The sequence below is a fragment of the Rhincodon typus genome, chromosome 24 (genome assembly GCF_021869965.1).
Source record: "Rhincodon typus isolate 14 chromosome 24, sRhiTyp1.1, whole genome shotgun sequence".
Taxonomy (NCBI): Eukaryota; Metazoa; Chordata; class Chondrichthyes; order Orectolobiformes; family Rhincodontidae; genus Rhincodon; species Rhincodon typus.
In genome coordinates this window covers 11,342,422-11,356,529 of record NC_063355.1, presented here as the reverse complement: position 1 = coordinate 11,356,529, position 14,108 = coordinate 11,342,422, and the positions used below count along the sequence as shown (strand labels likewise).

At 44.9% G+C, this 14,108-nt stretch overlaps 1 protein-coding gene across 1 annotated transcript in view; it reads left to right on the top strand.

The window, feature by feature from the left end:
* Positions 1–14,108, top strand: part of LOC109926186 (hepatocyte nuclear factor 1-alpha-like) — a 135,940-nt gene that overhangs the window by 67,124 nt on the left and 54,708 nt on the right. Inside the window, exons 2-3 of the mRNA XM_048611705.1 lie at positions 1,946–2,147; positions 9,106–9,297. Coding sequence (XP_048467662.1) covers positions 1,946–2,147; positions 9,106–9,297 — 394 coding nt within the window. The remainder of the gene's footprint in view (positions 1–1,945; positions 2,148–9,105; positions 9,298–14,108) is intronic.

Below are 14,108 nucleotides of genomic sequence, written 5' to 3'. Positions count from 1 at the left end.
TGTGTGTGTGTGTGTGTGTGTGTGTGTGTGTGTCTGTGTGTGTGTGTGTGTGTGTGTGTGTCTGTGTGTGTGTGTGGGGGAGATTCTGAAGCCCATCTCAGGTTTGATTGCCAATGAATATGACCTTCTTGATTAAACCTGAGAGAGAGTTTGCTGCACAAGTCACTTCTTTTTAACCAACTTGACAAATGATGATTTGCAAATGCACCTCAGCGTATGGAAGTCAGGCACTTTGCTTATGGACTGAAGGCGAGGCAGTTAAACGAGTTTAATCTCTCTCTCTCTCTCCCTGTGCAAAATTGGTTATCCACAGATTTACTCTTCACCAGAGCTAACTTCACCTCCTTCCCGATTGAAGGCAGGATTCTGGACTTGACCAGGATTTCAGGCTAACCCCAGGTGGAGGGTTTCATTGACTGTACCCAACCACCTTCACTTGCTAATTGACCCCTCTCTTAAGGAGAAAAGTTGCTATCTATCTATACGGCTCATAACTTTGTCCTCTTCAATCAGCACCCTGCAACTTCAGCCTTCCCCCTGTTCTGTGTAAGACAACCCCAGCCTCTCTAACCCTTCTTCATTGCTGAACTGCTCTGTTGCAGGCCATATCTTGAATGTGTTTCAACACTCGAGCTGAGAGACTGTACAGACATTGGGCTTCCACTCTCATGGCAGCAGCGGCTGTGTGATGATGTGCAGGTCCTGACACAGGCCAGTGTCACTCATCCTGACCACTGCCCTGATACCTTTATCCAGTTCCAGCATTCCATTCTCTGACTCTCAGTCCAAACCACTGAGCGGGAAATTTCTGTGTGACAATGAGGCCATCCTTTCACCAAGCTTCGTGGTAGCCATGTGCCATCTCCAAGATGAAATGCAGTTAACACCAACCTGAGTCCATCCTCAAAAAGGACCTCATTGGCATCTGGCTTTAGACGCATCAAAAAATGGCAACCCATTACTTTGTATTGCACTTGTACTCACTGGAATTTAAAACAGTGAGGAGGGGTCATGTAGAAACACATAAAATCCTGATGGGACTGGACAGGCTACTGGTGGGAAGAATGTTCCCAAAGTTGGGAAAGCCCAGAACTAGGGGGTCACAGTCTAAGAATAAGGGGTGAGCCATTCAGGACTGAGGTGAGGAAGAATTTCTTCACTCACAGAGTGGTGAACATGTGGAATTCTCTCCCACAGGAAGCTGTAGGGGCCAGTTCATTAGATATATTCAAGAGGGAGCTGGACGTGGCCCTTACAGCTAAAGGGATCAAGAGGTATGGAGAGAAAGCGGGAGTGGGATACTGAGATTGCATGACCAGCCATGATCATGTTGAATAGTGGTGCAGGCTCTCGAAGGGCCGAATGGCCTATTCCTGCATCTATTTTCTATGTTTCTGTGTCTCTTCCCTGCCCCCTCACAAATCCTGCCCTGGAGGTGGCTTAATGTAATGGATGGAATTAAGTTGGAAGTTGGTGTAAGGCCGAGCTAAGGCCCTAATGTGCCTTCTAATGCATAGTAACAGACTGCAGTATGTTGTGGGATTTCACATTTTGTCTTTTTATCTTATTCATTCGTGGGATGTGCGTGTCACTTGCTAGACAAGCATTTATTGCCCATCCCTAATTGCCCAGAGGGCAGTTAAGAATCAACCACATTGCTGTGGGTCTGGAGTTGCATGTAGGTCACACCAGGTAAGGATGGCAGTTTCCCTCCCTAAAGGACATTCCTGAACCAGGTGGGTTTTTCCTGATAATTAGCAATGGTTTCCTGGTCAGCATTAGACTCTTATTTCCTTATTATTACTGAAAATTCAAATTCCACTGTTTGCCATGACAGGATTCGAACCCAGGTGCCCAGAACATTACCTGGGTCTCTGGATTAATAGTCTAGTGGTAATAGTCGCCCAGTTTTCTCCTGTTTTAACCGGGTCCGTTTTATTCACAGATAGCTGCGTCAGGAGGAACCCTTCCCCCTGTCAGTACGTTGACTGCTCTTCACAGTTTACCACACAACCCGCACACTGTGGCCCAGCAGACCCAGAACCTCATCATGGCTTCCTTACCCAGCGTCATGGCCATAGCACCAAGTGAGTCAACCTGTCTGTCGCCCGCACTCACTAATGGAGGAGCTTCTACATTGGTCATCGGTGAGTAGGACCTTCACATTGCTGGAATAAGCATCTTCTAACCCATCACACACACACTCCACATTTAATTCCTGCTGTTATGTACGAAAACATCATGGCAACCATTTTGTGATCCCACAGGCAGTCAATTTAGTAACTAATTAATCTGTTTTTATAATTTTTTTCTGAGGGAGGAAATGTTAGACAAGATACTGAGAGAACCCAGGGCTCCAGTGTAACTAAATCGTAAGATCTTCACCATCTATTTGAATGATAATCGCATACAGATGATGTCTCATGTTAACATATTATTCAAAGAACAAATATTAAAAAGCAGAAAATTCCTGAACTTGGTAAAAGTACTGACTGGTCTGATAGTCATACTATCAAAGATTACAACATTGAATGAGGCTATTCAGCCTATTCTGTCTATGCTGACTCTTTGCTAGAGAAATGTAAATCAGATCCCATTGCCTTGCCCTCTCCTCAATGCCCTATACCTTCCAACATTTTAAATATTCTCTTAAAAGGGGCAATGGTTTTTGCTTTAATTGTTACCTGTCCTCATAGATTCTAAGTAAATTGATCTGAAGTAAGAGTTCTGACAGAAAGAGCATGCATTTATATCTGCATATATTATTTATAAGACCTAGGCGTGTCTCAATATGCTTGACACACGAATGTGTGGTTGCGATTGTAACATAAGCATTCTACTCACAGGAGGATCTCACAGCATAGAAAAAGAGACAGAAAAAAAACAGACAAAGAGACAGAGAGAGAGGTGGATAGACAGAGAGAAGGAAATTGACAGGGAGAGGGGAGGCAGAGAAAGAGAAAATAGACAAAGCGAGAAAGAGACAGAAAGACAGTGAGACAGAGAGAGGAACATAGAAAGAGACTGACAGAGATTCAGAGAGACAAAAACAGAGAACATGAGACAGAGAGACCAAGAGAGAGACAGAAACTCAGAGAGACAGAGGGACTGTGCAGCCAAAGCACCAGAGAGAATAGACTCCATGGAAGCTAAGGAGATATGAGGCGTCTTCACTGTTTGCTGCTCCTTCAGTCACAGTGAGCCCCTTCGTACCAAATGCAGGAGAGAAGTGGCCTCTGATTGGAGAACCAGGCCTACGGTAAATTACAAACCCACAGACCTGCTCTTCTCTGTGTCCTGGACAAGGGTTAGTGGGAGTGCTGTCCTGCACATCCAAAGGAGAAGACTAGTAATACTCACATCAGAGACACACTGGTGTGACCTGTCCTGTTATCTTTAAAATGGAGCTCCAGTACCACCAGTTTAGTAGTCTTAGATAATAAGGTGTAGAGCTGGATGAACACAGCAGGCCAGGCAGCATCAGAGGAGCAGGAAAGCTGACGTTTCGGGTCTGGACCCTTTTTTTCTGCTCCTCTGATGCTACCTGGCCTGCTGTGTTTATCCAGCTTTACACTTTGTTATCTCAGACTCCAGCATAGGCAGTTCCTACTATCTCTGAGTTTAGGAGTCTTGTTGCCTTTTGTCTACTGGTCTAGCCTCTGCAGGCCACATGTTGCACCTGTTCTGATCTATAAAATATTGAATGGATTGGTGAGAATTGGCAGAAACAAACCCTTGATATCTTCTGGCAATGACAAAACACAAAAAAAAACTGTCATCAGTTTTCAAAACAGTGCAAGCTTTCCTCCCAAGGACTAAATACTGAAGAATCTGCACCTAGGTACCATGTATGTAAGATGGCACTGTAAACTCTTCGCTGTAATTATTTGAGTGCATGTGACAGTAAATCTAGTTCAATTCAATTCAATTCAATTCAATACATATAAATGTCACAGAAAATGGTCACAGTCCCATCAATGGAAATCTTCAAAACCCGTCTTCAGATGAATTCTATATATCAGGAATTGTGTCAGGAGCGTGATAGAATACTCCCCACTTGCCTGGATGAGTGCAGCCCCAACAACACTCAAGAAGCTTGACACCATTCAGGATAAAGCAGCCCACTTGGTTGGCACTACATCCACGAGCATCCACTCCCTCCACCACTGACGCTCAGTCACAGCAGTGTGTACCATCTACAAATGCACTGCAGAAATTCCCCAAAGATCCTCAGACAGCACCTTCCAAACCCACGACCACTTCCATCTAGAAGGACAAGGGCAGCAGAAATATGGGAACACCACCGCCTTCAGGTTCCCCTCCAAGCCACTCATCATCCTGATTTGGAAATATATTGCCATTCCTTCACGATCGCTGGGTCAAAATCCTGGAATTCCCTCCCTAAGGACATTGTGGGTCAACCCACAGCAGGTGGACTGCAGCGGTTCAAGAAGGCAGCTCACCACCACCTTCTCAAGGGCAGCTAGGGATGGGCAAGAAATGCTGGCCCAGCCAGCGACACCCACATCCCACAAAATGAATGAATTAAAAGAAATAAGTTTTCATTGTCTGGGTAACCACGTCTGCAGCTCATGCCTGGTTTAGCCAGCACTACCCATTGAAAAAGTCAACACAATCAGGATATTAGTCTGTGACACACTAAGCAGATGGAAACAAAGCTGTTTATGGATCACTAGGTGAATGTGACTGCATTCCAACAAGGGTTCCTACAGGGAATCCCAGTCCAGGGCTCTCCAGTTTGCTGGAATTAAGATTTCAATTGAAGTTGTAAATAGCGAGTAATCGTGAAACACCCAAATGTCAAAGAACAAAGAGAGCTGTCTCATCCTGTGCAACCCAAAGTCACAGAATCATTGTGTTGTAGAAGGAGGCTATTTGGCCCTGTGTGACTGTACCTGGAGGTATACCGCGAGAGACACAACAGTCAGTGGGAAGGCCAGATACATCTCACTTTGAAGTGTTATGTTTGCAGGCTCCCATTCATCCATTCGGAAAAAAATAAAGCCTTTAAAAAAAATAGCAAGTTTGTGAATGAAAATGTTTGCTTTCCTCAATAAGTGAGAGGAGGAAGATTTAAAAAGGACATGAGGGGAAACTTTTTTTACACAGGGAGTGGTTCATGTGTGGAATGAACTTCCAGAGGAAGTGGTGGATGCAGGATAAGTACATGAATTGGAAAGATTTGGAGGGATATGGGCCAAGTGCAGGCAAATGGGTCTAGTTCAGTTTGGGATTATGGTCGATGTGGGCTATTTGGACCGAAGGGTCTGTATGGCTCTATGACTTCACTCAAGAGGGCACTTGCGTACTCTACACAAGCATTCAATAACAAAGGCTCTTTTCTGATGAGGATCGTGTCATGTGGACATAGAAAACTGACAGGTGAAAGGATCCAGCTGGTGCAGTAGATCTGGCCCACCCAATAGTAACTTGTTTTTATGTAATACCTTCAATACATTAAACCACCTCAAGGCACTTCAGAGGAGTGTGATAGAACAACAGTCAAGCTTGAGCCACATAGGGAAATGTTATGAAACGTGACCAAAGTTTGGCCAAGGAGGTTTTAAGGTTGGTCTTAAATAAGATCGAGCGGTGGAAAGGTTTAGGAAGAGGATTCCAGAGCTTAGGGTCCAGGCAGCTGCAGGTTTCAGTAGTGGAGCCACTCAAATTCGGAAAACTCAGGAGACCAGAATTGGATGAATGAGCACAGGTATCTCAGGAGGGTTTGAGTCTGGAGGACCTTACAGAGATAGGGAGGGGTGGTGTCATGGAGGGTTTTAAACAAGGATGAACATTTTGAAATCGAGGCCATGCTTTGGACTGGGAACCCAAGGTAGGTGAGTGATCACAGAGGTGATGGGTGAATGGGATTTGGCCCTACTTATGCCACACTCGCATGTTTGATGCCAAAGTTGCAAACCATCTAGTGCAGCCTCAGTTACCAGGGAGAAGGCCGGAGTTGGCAGCAAAGGAACAGAGTTTGGAGTGGGACTCAAAGACAATGCTTCCTGTCTTCCCAACATTTAATTGGAGAAAATTTGTGCTGATCCAATACTGGATATTAAGAAACAGTCTGATAATAGCAGCTGTGGAGGCAGGGGCAGCACAAGGGGTTTTGGTGTCCCCCATCCTCCTACATTCAATACAGAGGCAAATTATGAAGTTTTACCTTTATTTACTTTTACCCTTTAAAACCTGGAGCACAGGATGACCACAAAGTGCACCTTTGTGTTCAGATCAGCCCTGAGTGGAGCTGTATGAACTGAAAAACAATGATGGTAATGTTGATGTGAACACCAATGCTACATTTACACTTGAAGTTGCAGTGGGTGGGTGAGAAACAGGAAAGGGTCAAGGATTGGGGGACACTAGAGGTGTGGCAGTGGGAAGAGAAGCCATTTCATTTGGCAATGATTGGATGAATCAGAATGGAACCACGTGGAGATGATGGACTAGTGGTATTATTAATGGAGTATTAATCCAGGAACCCAGATAATGTTCTGGGGACCCGGGTTCAAACCCCGCCATGGCAGATGGTGGAATTTGAATTCAATAAATATCTGGAATTAAGAATCTAACGATGACTGTGAATCCATTGTCGATTGTCGCGAAAAACCCATCTGGTTCACTAATGCCCTTTAGGGAAGGAAACTGCCATCCTTACCTGATCTGGCCTACATGTGACTCCAGACCCACAGCAATGTGGTTGACTCTTAACTGCCTTCTGGGCAATAAATGCTGGCCTAGCTAGCAATGCCGTCATCCCGTGAATGAGGAAAAGAAAAAAAAATGTGAGGGCAGTCCCAGCCAGATGGATGGCATTGGAGGAGGACGGTATGGTCAAACATAGGCAGGCAAGTAATCAGGGACAAGAAGAAAAAGATTAAGATATTATAAAATAGGAGAGGATTCAGAAAAGATCTACCAGGATGTTGCTGGAAATGGAAGGTTTGAGTTATGAGGAGAGGCTGGATAGGCTGGGACCTTTATCACTGGAGCATAGGAGGATGTGGATTGATCTTATAGAGATTTATAAAGACATGAGGGGCATGAATAAGGTTAATAGCAAAGGTCTTTTCCCTAAGGTGGGGGAGCTCAAAACTAGGGGTCATATTTTTAAGGCGAGAAGACGAAGAAATGTGGGGGTAACTTTTCTCACAGAGGGTGGTTTATATGTAGAATGAACTGCTAGCAGAACTGGTAGGTGCAGGTACAGTTATAACATTTAAAAGACATTTTAACAGGTACACAAATAGGAAAAGGTTGAGAGGGATATGGGCCAAACATAGGCAAGATGGATTAGCTAGTTTCAGAACATGGTTGACATGGATGAGTTGGGTTGAAAGGTCTGTTTCCGTGCTGTATAACTCTATGACTTTATTAGGTTTGTTTTCTTCATTGTGGGTGTCATTTCTGACTGGAAGAGGAAAGAGAGGTTGGAGAAATCACTCTGTGATAACTATCGATATCCTCAGAGATAGTAAGAACTGCGAATGCTGGAGTCTGAGATAACACAGTGTGGAGCTGGAGGAACACAGCAGGCCGGGCAGTATCAGAGGAGCAGGAAAGTTGACCTTTCAGGTCGGGACCCTTCTCATTTCTGAAGAAGAGCATCTGTATACTTACCTGGCAGGGGAGAGGCAATGGTCGTGAAGGTGGTTTTCCCAGGATGCTGCCAAACCTGCTGAGTTTCTCCAGCGGTTCTCTGTGTGTTTTTCATTCTGCCTTTTGTAGCCTCACTACCAGGATGTTTGTTATGAACATGATGCAAATTAAAGAAAAAACACACAATACATGTTAGAAATGATTAGCCAGTCAGGTAGAATCCATGGAGGAAGAAAACTGCGTCAACAGTTTAACTCAATGACAGATCATCAAGCACTTTCTGATTGTGGTTCAGGAGTCTGGTGTCTGCAGTATTTTGTTTTTGTGCAGATAGAGGCTCAAACTAGTAAAAGTAGAACTGATGTAAGGACCTTTCTCTTTACGCTAAGTGAGATTAATATATGGAATAGGCTTTCAGATAGAGTAATGAAGGCAAAGAAACATAAACAAGTTACAAAAGCACTTACAATAGGGCAGGGACATTTTGGGTTGATTAAGTTGATCGATCCATATGTTCCTTTGGCCATTCCCAGACTAATGCCAACTATTACTGACGCATTGGACTTTGACGCAGATCGTGGCTTCAGATCCCATTCCAGAAACTTCAGCATGCAGTTTAGTAACATACAGCAATACTAAGTGAGTGCTGCACTGCTGGAGGTACTGTCTCTCCTGCATTTCTCTACCCTCTTGGATGGATATTCAAGATTCCATCCCATTGTTGGAAGAAGAGCAGGACTCCTATTTATCCCTGCCTAGTGGTATTCATCTGTTAAACTGTTGATCCAAATCAGGTTCCTGGGACTGGATTTGAATCCTGCCACAGCAGATGGTGGAATTTGAATTCAATAAAATGTCTGGAATTAAGAGTCTAATGATGACCGTGAATCCATTGTCGATTGTTGGGGAAAACCCCATCTGGTTCACTAACGTCCTTCAGGGAAGGAAACTGCCATCCTTACCTGGTCTGGCCTACATGTGACTCCAGACCCACAGAAATGTGGTTGACTCTGAAATGCCCTCTGGGCAATAAATGCTGCCTGGCCAGCAACACCCTAATCCTGTGAATGAATTTTAAAAAATTATCTGGCCATTACCACATTGTTGTTTGTGGAATCTTGCTCAAGACAAACGGATTGTACACCTCTCGTGTTGCACTGGTAACTATGTTACAAAAGTACTCAATTAGCTGTAAAACACTTTTTGGGATATTTTGGGGTCCTGAAAGGCACTATATAAATGCACGTCTTTCTACCCCATGAGACTGAGGTGGAATATTAGGTAGCTGAGTTGCTGCTGGAAGTGGAAAGGGTCGCTGCTAAACCTTTGGCACAAACTCACATGATCCAAAAGAAAAACTTCCATTGGCCCACGGTGTGTGTTGAGTTTGAACTGTTTAACGTGTCTTGTGGTCTTGACTATGCAAAGTGTGCCAGCAAAAGTATTCCCTCAGGCAAATACTTGGTTTTGTGTTTCCAGGCCTCGCCACGACTCAAGCTCAGAACGTTCCGGTCATTAACAGCATGGGCGGGAGCCTGACGACCCTTCAGCCTGTGCAGTTTCCGCAGCAACTGCATGCCCACCACCAGCAACCAATCATGCATCAGGTCCAGGGTCACATGGCTCAGAGTTCATTCATGGCTACAATGGCCCAGCTTCAAAACCCACACGGTGAGACACTTCCGCTTTGCCGTTTCATAAAGCGCCGCTTGTTTTCAGCGCAAAACTCTTCTTAAACAGTTTAGCGTTCCAACCGTGGCCGGTGAGGTGTGCTGAGTCCTTCAGTGAGATTGTCCGCAATTGCTGAATATGTTAGGAACGGGGAGAAGGGAACTGCTTCTCCCACCACCAGCACACACACACAGGAAGCCTGCTTTTCTTTCAACCACAAACAAAAAAAAAGTAGTGGGACACGCAATTCCTGTGGAAATGAATTTCCTGGTAAAGGTGTTGGCCAGCTGGAATGCTACAAAATACCACAGATGCTGGAAGTCTGAAGTCACAAAGAATGGCCTGTTTCCGTACTGGAGAATTCTATAAATGCTTTGCTGAGCATTGTGGCAGCACTTTCTGATGAAAAGTTATCAGAACTTTTCCCGCTTGGTGGAGGAATCAGTGACCAGGGGACATAGATTTACAGTCAGGCAGCAGGAGGTTTGGCGGGGATTTGAGGAAAAACCTTTCTACCCAGAGGGTGGTGGGAATCTGCAACTTACTTCCTGTAAGGGCGTTAGAGGCAGAAACCCTCATAAATTTGAAGGAGTATTTAGAAGTGCTGTTGAGATGCCAAGGCAGACAAGGCTATGAGCCAAGTGGTGGAAAATGGGATTAGAATAGACAGCTGGTCGTGCAGACTTGATGGGCCGAAGGGCCTGTTTCTGTGCTGTATGGCTCGAAACATTGGGTTGTGTTTTCCCAAATTGCGGATTGTCATTCGAGCCTGAGCATTCAGTAGGCAGGATCCTGGGCGGGATAGTATCATCGGCTGAGTGAATGGCTGCCATCGGAAGACTGTCCTTCAGTTGAGGATGATGGGCTGCCTCACAGATCTGCCAGTCACGTCAAGAGGGTGGCATTTCAGCCGTGCCACCCAGGGAGAGAAGGCCATTGGTAAGAAGAACAGAGCACCCCCATGTTGGGATGGCCTCAAAGGGCAAAGGCAGCTTTCTTTACACTGATTCCAGCAGGCCTTGGCAATTGGAGAACGGTTCACCGCTCCAATCCAGCGGTATCGTCTCAGCCATGGGGCTGGCACTTGCCGCTGGACGGCCCCTTTGTGTGCCACGGCGTGGCTATTAAGATGCCTCCCCCTGCCCTTTGGTTCAGTCCACTGGCAAGTCACCATGGCTCCCCACCACATCCCAGTCGGGGGCAGAGGTGACCGATTAGATGCCCATCTCCTGTCAGTGGGCAGTTCTGCCCGCGCTGTTCCTGTCACTGAGAACCTTCCACAGTGGGACAGAGGTGTCAGGCTCCATCAACACACCTTCTCCTCCATTGTACAAACCACCACCGTGCCTCCCCCCCCCCCCCACCCCCAACTCCCACCCAGCCACTGCTCCCCAGTGACTCTCTAGACAATTAGTAAAACCCAACCCATTAGCTCTATTCCACTCTCCAATGGGGGTTGCCAGACTTTGAGTGTTTCTAGTACCTTCTGTTCTTATTCCATTCAGTAACAATGATCCTTTGTTGCTGTTCAAACAGTCAATGGGCCTGTCATTCCAGGTGACCGCATACATGCCTGCCCAGAAAGCCAACAACAGTTGACTGGCTCAACTCCTTCACAGTAAAACTGTCAACCCAAGACAGTCTGGTGAACTTTATATCTTAAAACAGTCTGTGAATCCAACATTGCTAAGTTTCATTTGCTGTGCCCAAATGCTGTCCCCTCCACACTTCACTTCAGCTCTGATGAAAAAATCATCTAGACTTGAAACATTAGCTTACTCTCTCTCCATGGATGCTGCCTGACCCGCTGTAATCTCCAGCATTTGTCGTTTTCAGTAATTTCTCAGGCCAGTATCTTCACCAAAGTCAACCTGCCTGTTCGAAAATTTAAACAAAGCCTGTCAGTTAACTGTCATGTATCATTAACTTGTGCATTCTACTTGAGTCTTACCAAGCAGAGTCCACATACAGTATAAATATTGTTTTCCCTTTGCATTGGTATTTCTTGCAAATTGACCTGATGAACGCCAGACAAAAATCTTCAACAAAACGCGTCCTTTTTTTCCCAGCAATTCTCCATTTCAAAAATGCGATTGCTCAAAACTTGTTCTGTGGGCATAAATCCCACATATACAGAGGATGGCAATTCCTGAAATCCATTCAAAAAATTCCTTTTACCTAAATTCCTGCAGTTGCAAATTTCTTCAGAGTTTGAAGCTGTGAAATATGGTGTTGAAATCCCATGTCTACCTTATAGCAACCTACAAATAATCAGTGGAATTATGAGAGTTTATTGATACTCCAACATTGGAACAAATTGGCAGCCAGTTGTGCCTTATTACAGAAGGACACATATGTTATCATGCTTTAGTTAGCAAGCAGATTACAGAAGCTGGCTGTATTCGAGAGAGATTTCTCATCAGACCCAGGGCTCTTGGTGTTTCTGGCAGATTCTCTGATAACTCTGAGATGGCTTTCCCACCGACTCCCTTGGCTCTGCTGACCCTTGTATATCTTGGTTGTCAAGAGTCACACAAATGCCTTTTGTTTGTGGGTAACTGTCTGCTTTGAGGTGACAATTGTCATAGAACTTTTGAATCAAAGAATCCCTACAGTGTGGAAACAGGCCCTTCGGCCCAACAAGTTCACACTGCCCCTCAGACCCATCCCTCATAACCCATCTAATCTACACATGCCTGAACACTGTGGGCAATTTAGCATGGCCAATCCACCTAACCTGCACATCTTTGGACTGTGGGAGGAAACCGGAGCACCTGGAGACACGTGGAGAATGTACAAACTCCACACAGACAGTTGCCCGAGGGTGGAATCAAACCGAGGTCCCTGGTGCTGTGAGGCAGCAGTGCTAACCACTGAGCCACCGTGCCGCCCAGCACACCGTACAGCACAGAAAGAGGCCTTTTGGTCCATCATGTCCACGCTAGTTATCAAACATCCATCTCTTCAAATCCCATTTTGCAGCATTTGGCTAGCAGGCTTGTATGCTGTTGTATTTGAAGTGGTCATCTAAATAATTCTTAAATGTTGTGATCATACCTGTCTCTAGCACCATTTCAGGCAGTGACTTCCAGATACCCACCATCTGTTGGGTGAAAATGTATTTCCGCAAATCCCCTCTAAACCTCAGTAGATTGTAGACCTCCTCCCATTCCACCGACCTATAGTTTATTTGCTGAAGCCTATTGCTGTTATTTGAGTTTGGTGAGAGACCTTGCTAAAAGGTGAAGGCGTTGGAGGATCAGTGTGAAGCTCCAAGGGGGTTTGAGGGATCCGAACGTCATGATGTCTTCTTGTCCCTCTCTCTGGAGGCTACTTTGATTCCGAAGTCAGTTTTACTTTGTGTCTGAACTGGAATTAAGATGGTGCCAGGCCAAATAAAATCAGCAAGTTGGGGCATTCACTGTGCGGGTTTTGTTTCCATTGGCTAGTGTGTTATTTCATGAGATCACACACTATCCTCATTGGCCTGTAAACATAAATATGTTCCACTCTTCTCTACTTCCAATACTGTACACTCCCCATACAATTCAAAACTGCTCATCCAATATGAGCTTAGAGACAGGCACATAATTTTACAACACAGCACATCTATGTATCCAGGTGGCTTTAGGTAGTGAACATATTCGATTAGGTGCAACTCAGGTAAGATTAAGCTTCGCCTGAATTCAAATGTAGTTGACAATTCCTTTTACATTTTTCCCTCCTTCACCCTCTATGTGTATTAGAGACTATCAGTGGTTGTTGGCATAAGAAGTCTTAGAAATGTAGAAAATAGGACCAAGGCAAGCCGCTTAGCCTAATGAGCCCACTCCGGCATTCATTATGATCATGGCTGATCCTCTGTCTCAATGCCACACTCGTGCTCTCTCCCTACTCCTCGACAACTTTAGTCTCTAGAAGTCCATCAATTTCTTAAATATTTTCTGGGACTCGACCTCTACAGTGTTCTTTGGTAGAGAATTCCACAAGTTCACCACCCTCTGAAATGAAGACATTGCTCCTCATGTCCATTCAAAATAGCCTCCTAGATATGCTGAGACTGTGATCCCAGGTCAGGAGAATGTCGTCACTACGTCCTATCTATCCAGCCCTGTCACAGTTTTATACATTTTAATAAGATCCTCTCTCACTTAAATTCAAACAATAGAGTCATAGAGTCATACAGCACGGAAACAGACCCTTCAGTCCAACCCATCTATGCCAATCAAGTATCCCAAACTAAACTAGTCCCGTTTGCCTGCATTTGGCCCGTATCCCTCCAAACCTTTCCTATTTATGTACCTGTCCAAATGTTTTTTAAATGTTGTAACTTTACCTGCATCCACCACTTCCCCTGGCAGTTTATACCACACATGAACTACCCTCTGTGTGCACCTCTCAAGTCCCTTTTAAGTCTTTCTCTTCTCACCTTAAAATTATGCCCCCTAGTTTTGATCTCCCCTACCCTAGAGAAAAAAGACCTTTGCTATTCACTTTATCTTTACTCTTCATGATTTTATAAACCTCTAAACCTCTGTCAACCTTCTGCACTCCAGTGAAAGAAGTCCCAACTTAACCAGCCTCTTCTTATAATTCAAACCCTCCAGTCCTGGTAACATCCTTGTCAACCTTTTCCGTACCCTTTCCAATTTAATAATATCCGTCTTATAGCAGAGCAATCAGGACTGCACACAGTACTCCAAAAGTGGCCTCACGCTAATGTCCTGTACAATGCAAAATAATGTCCCAATTCCTACACTCAGTGGTCTGACCAATGAAGATAAGCGTGCCAGATGTCTTGTTTACCACTC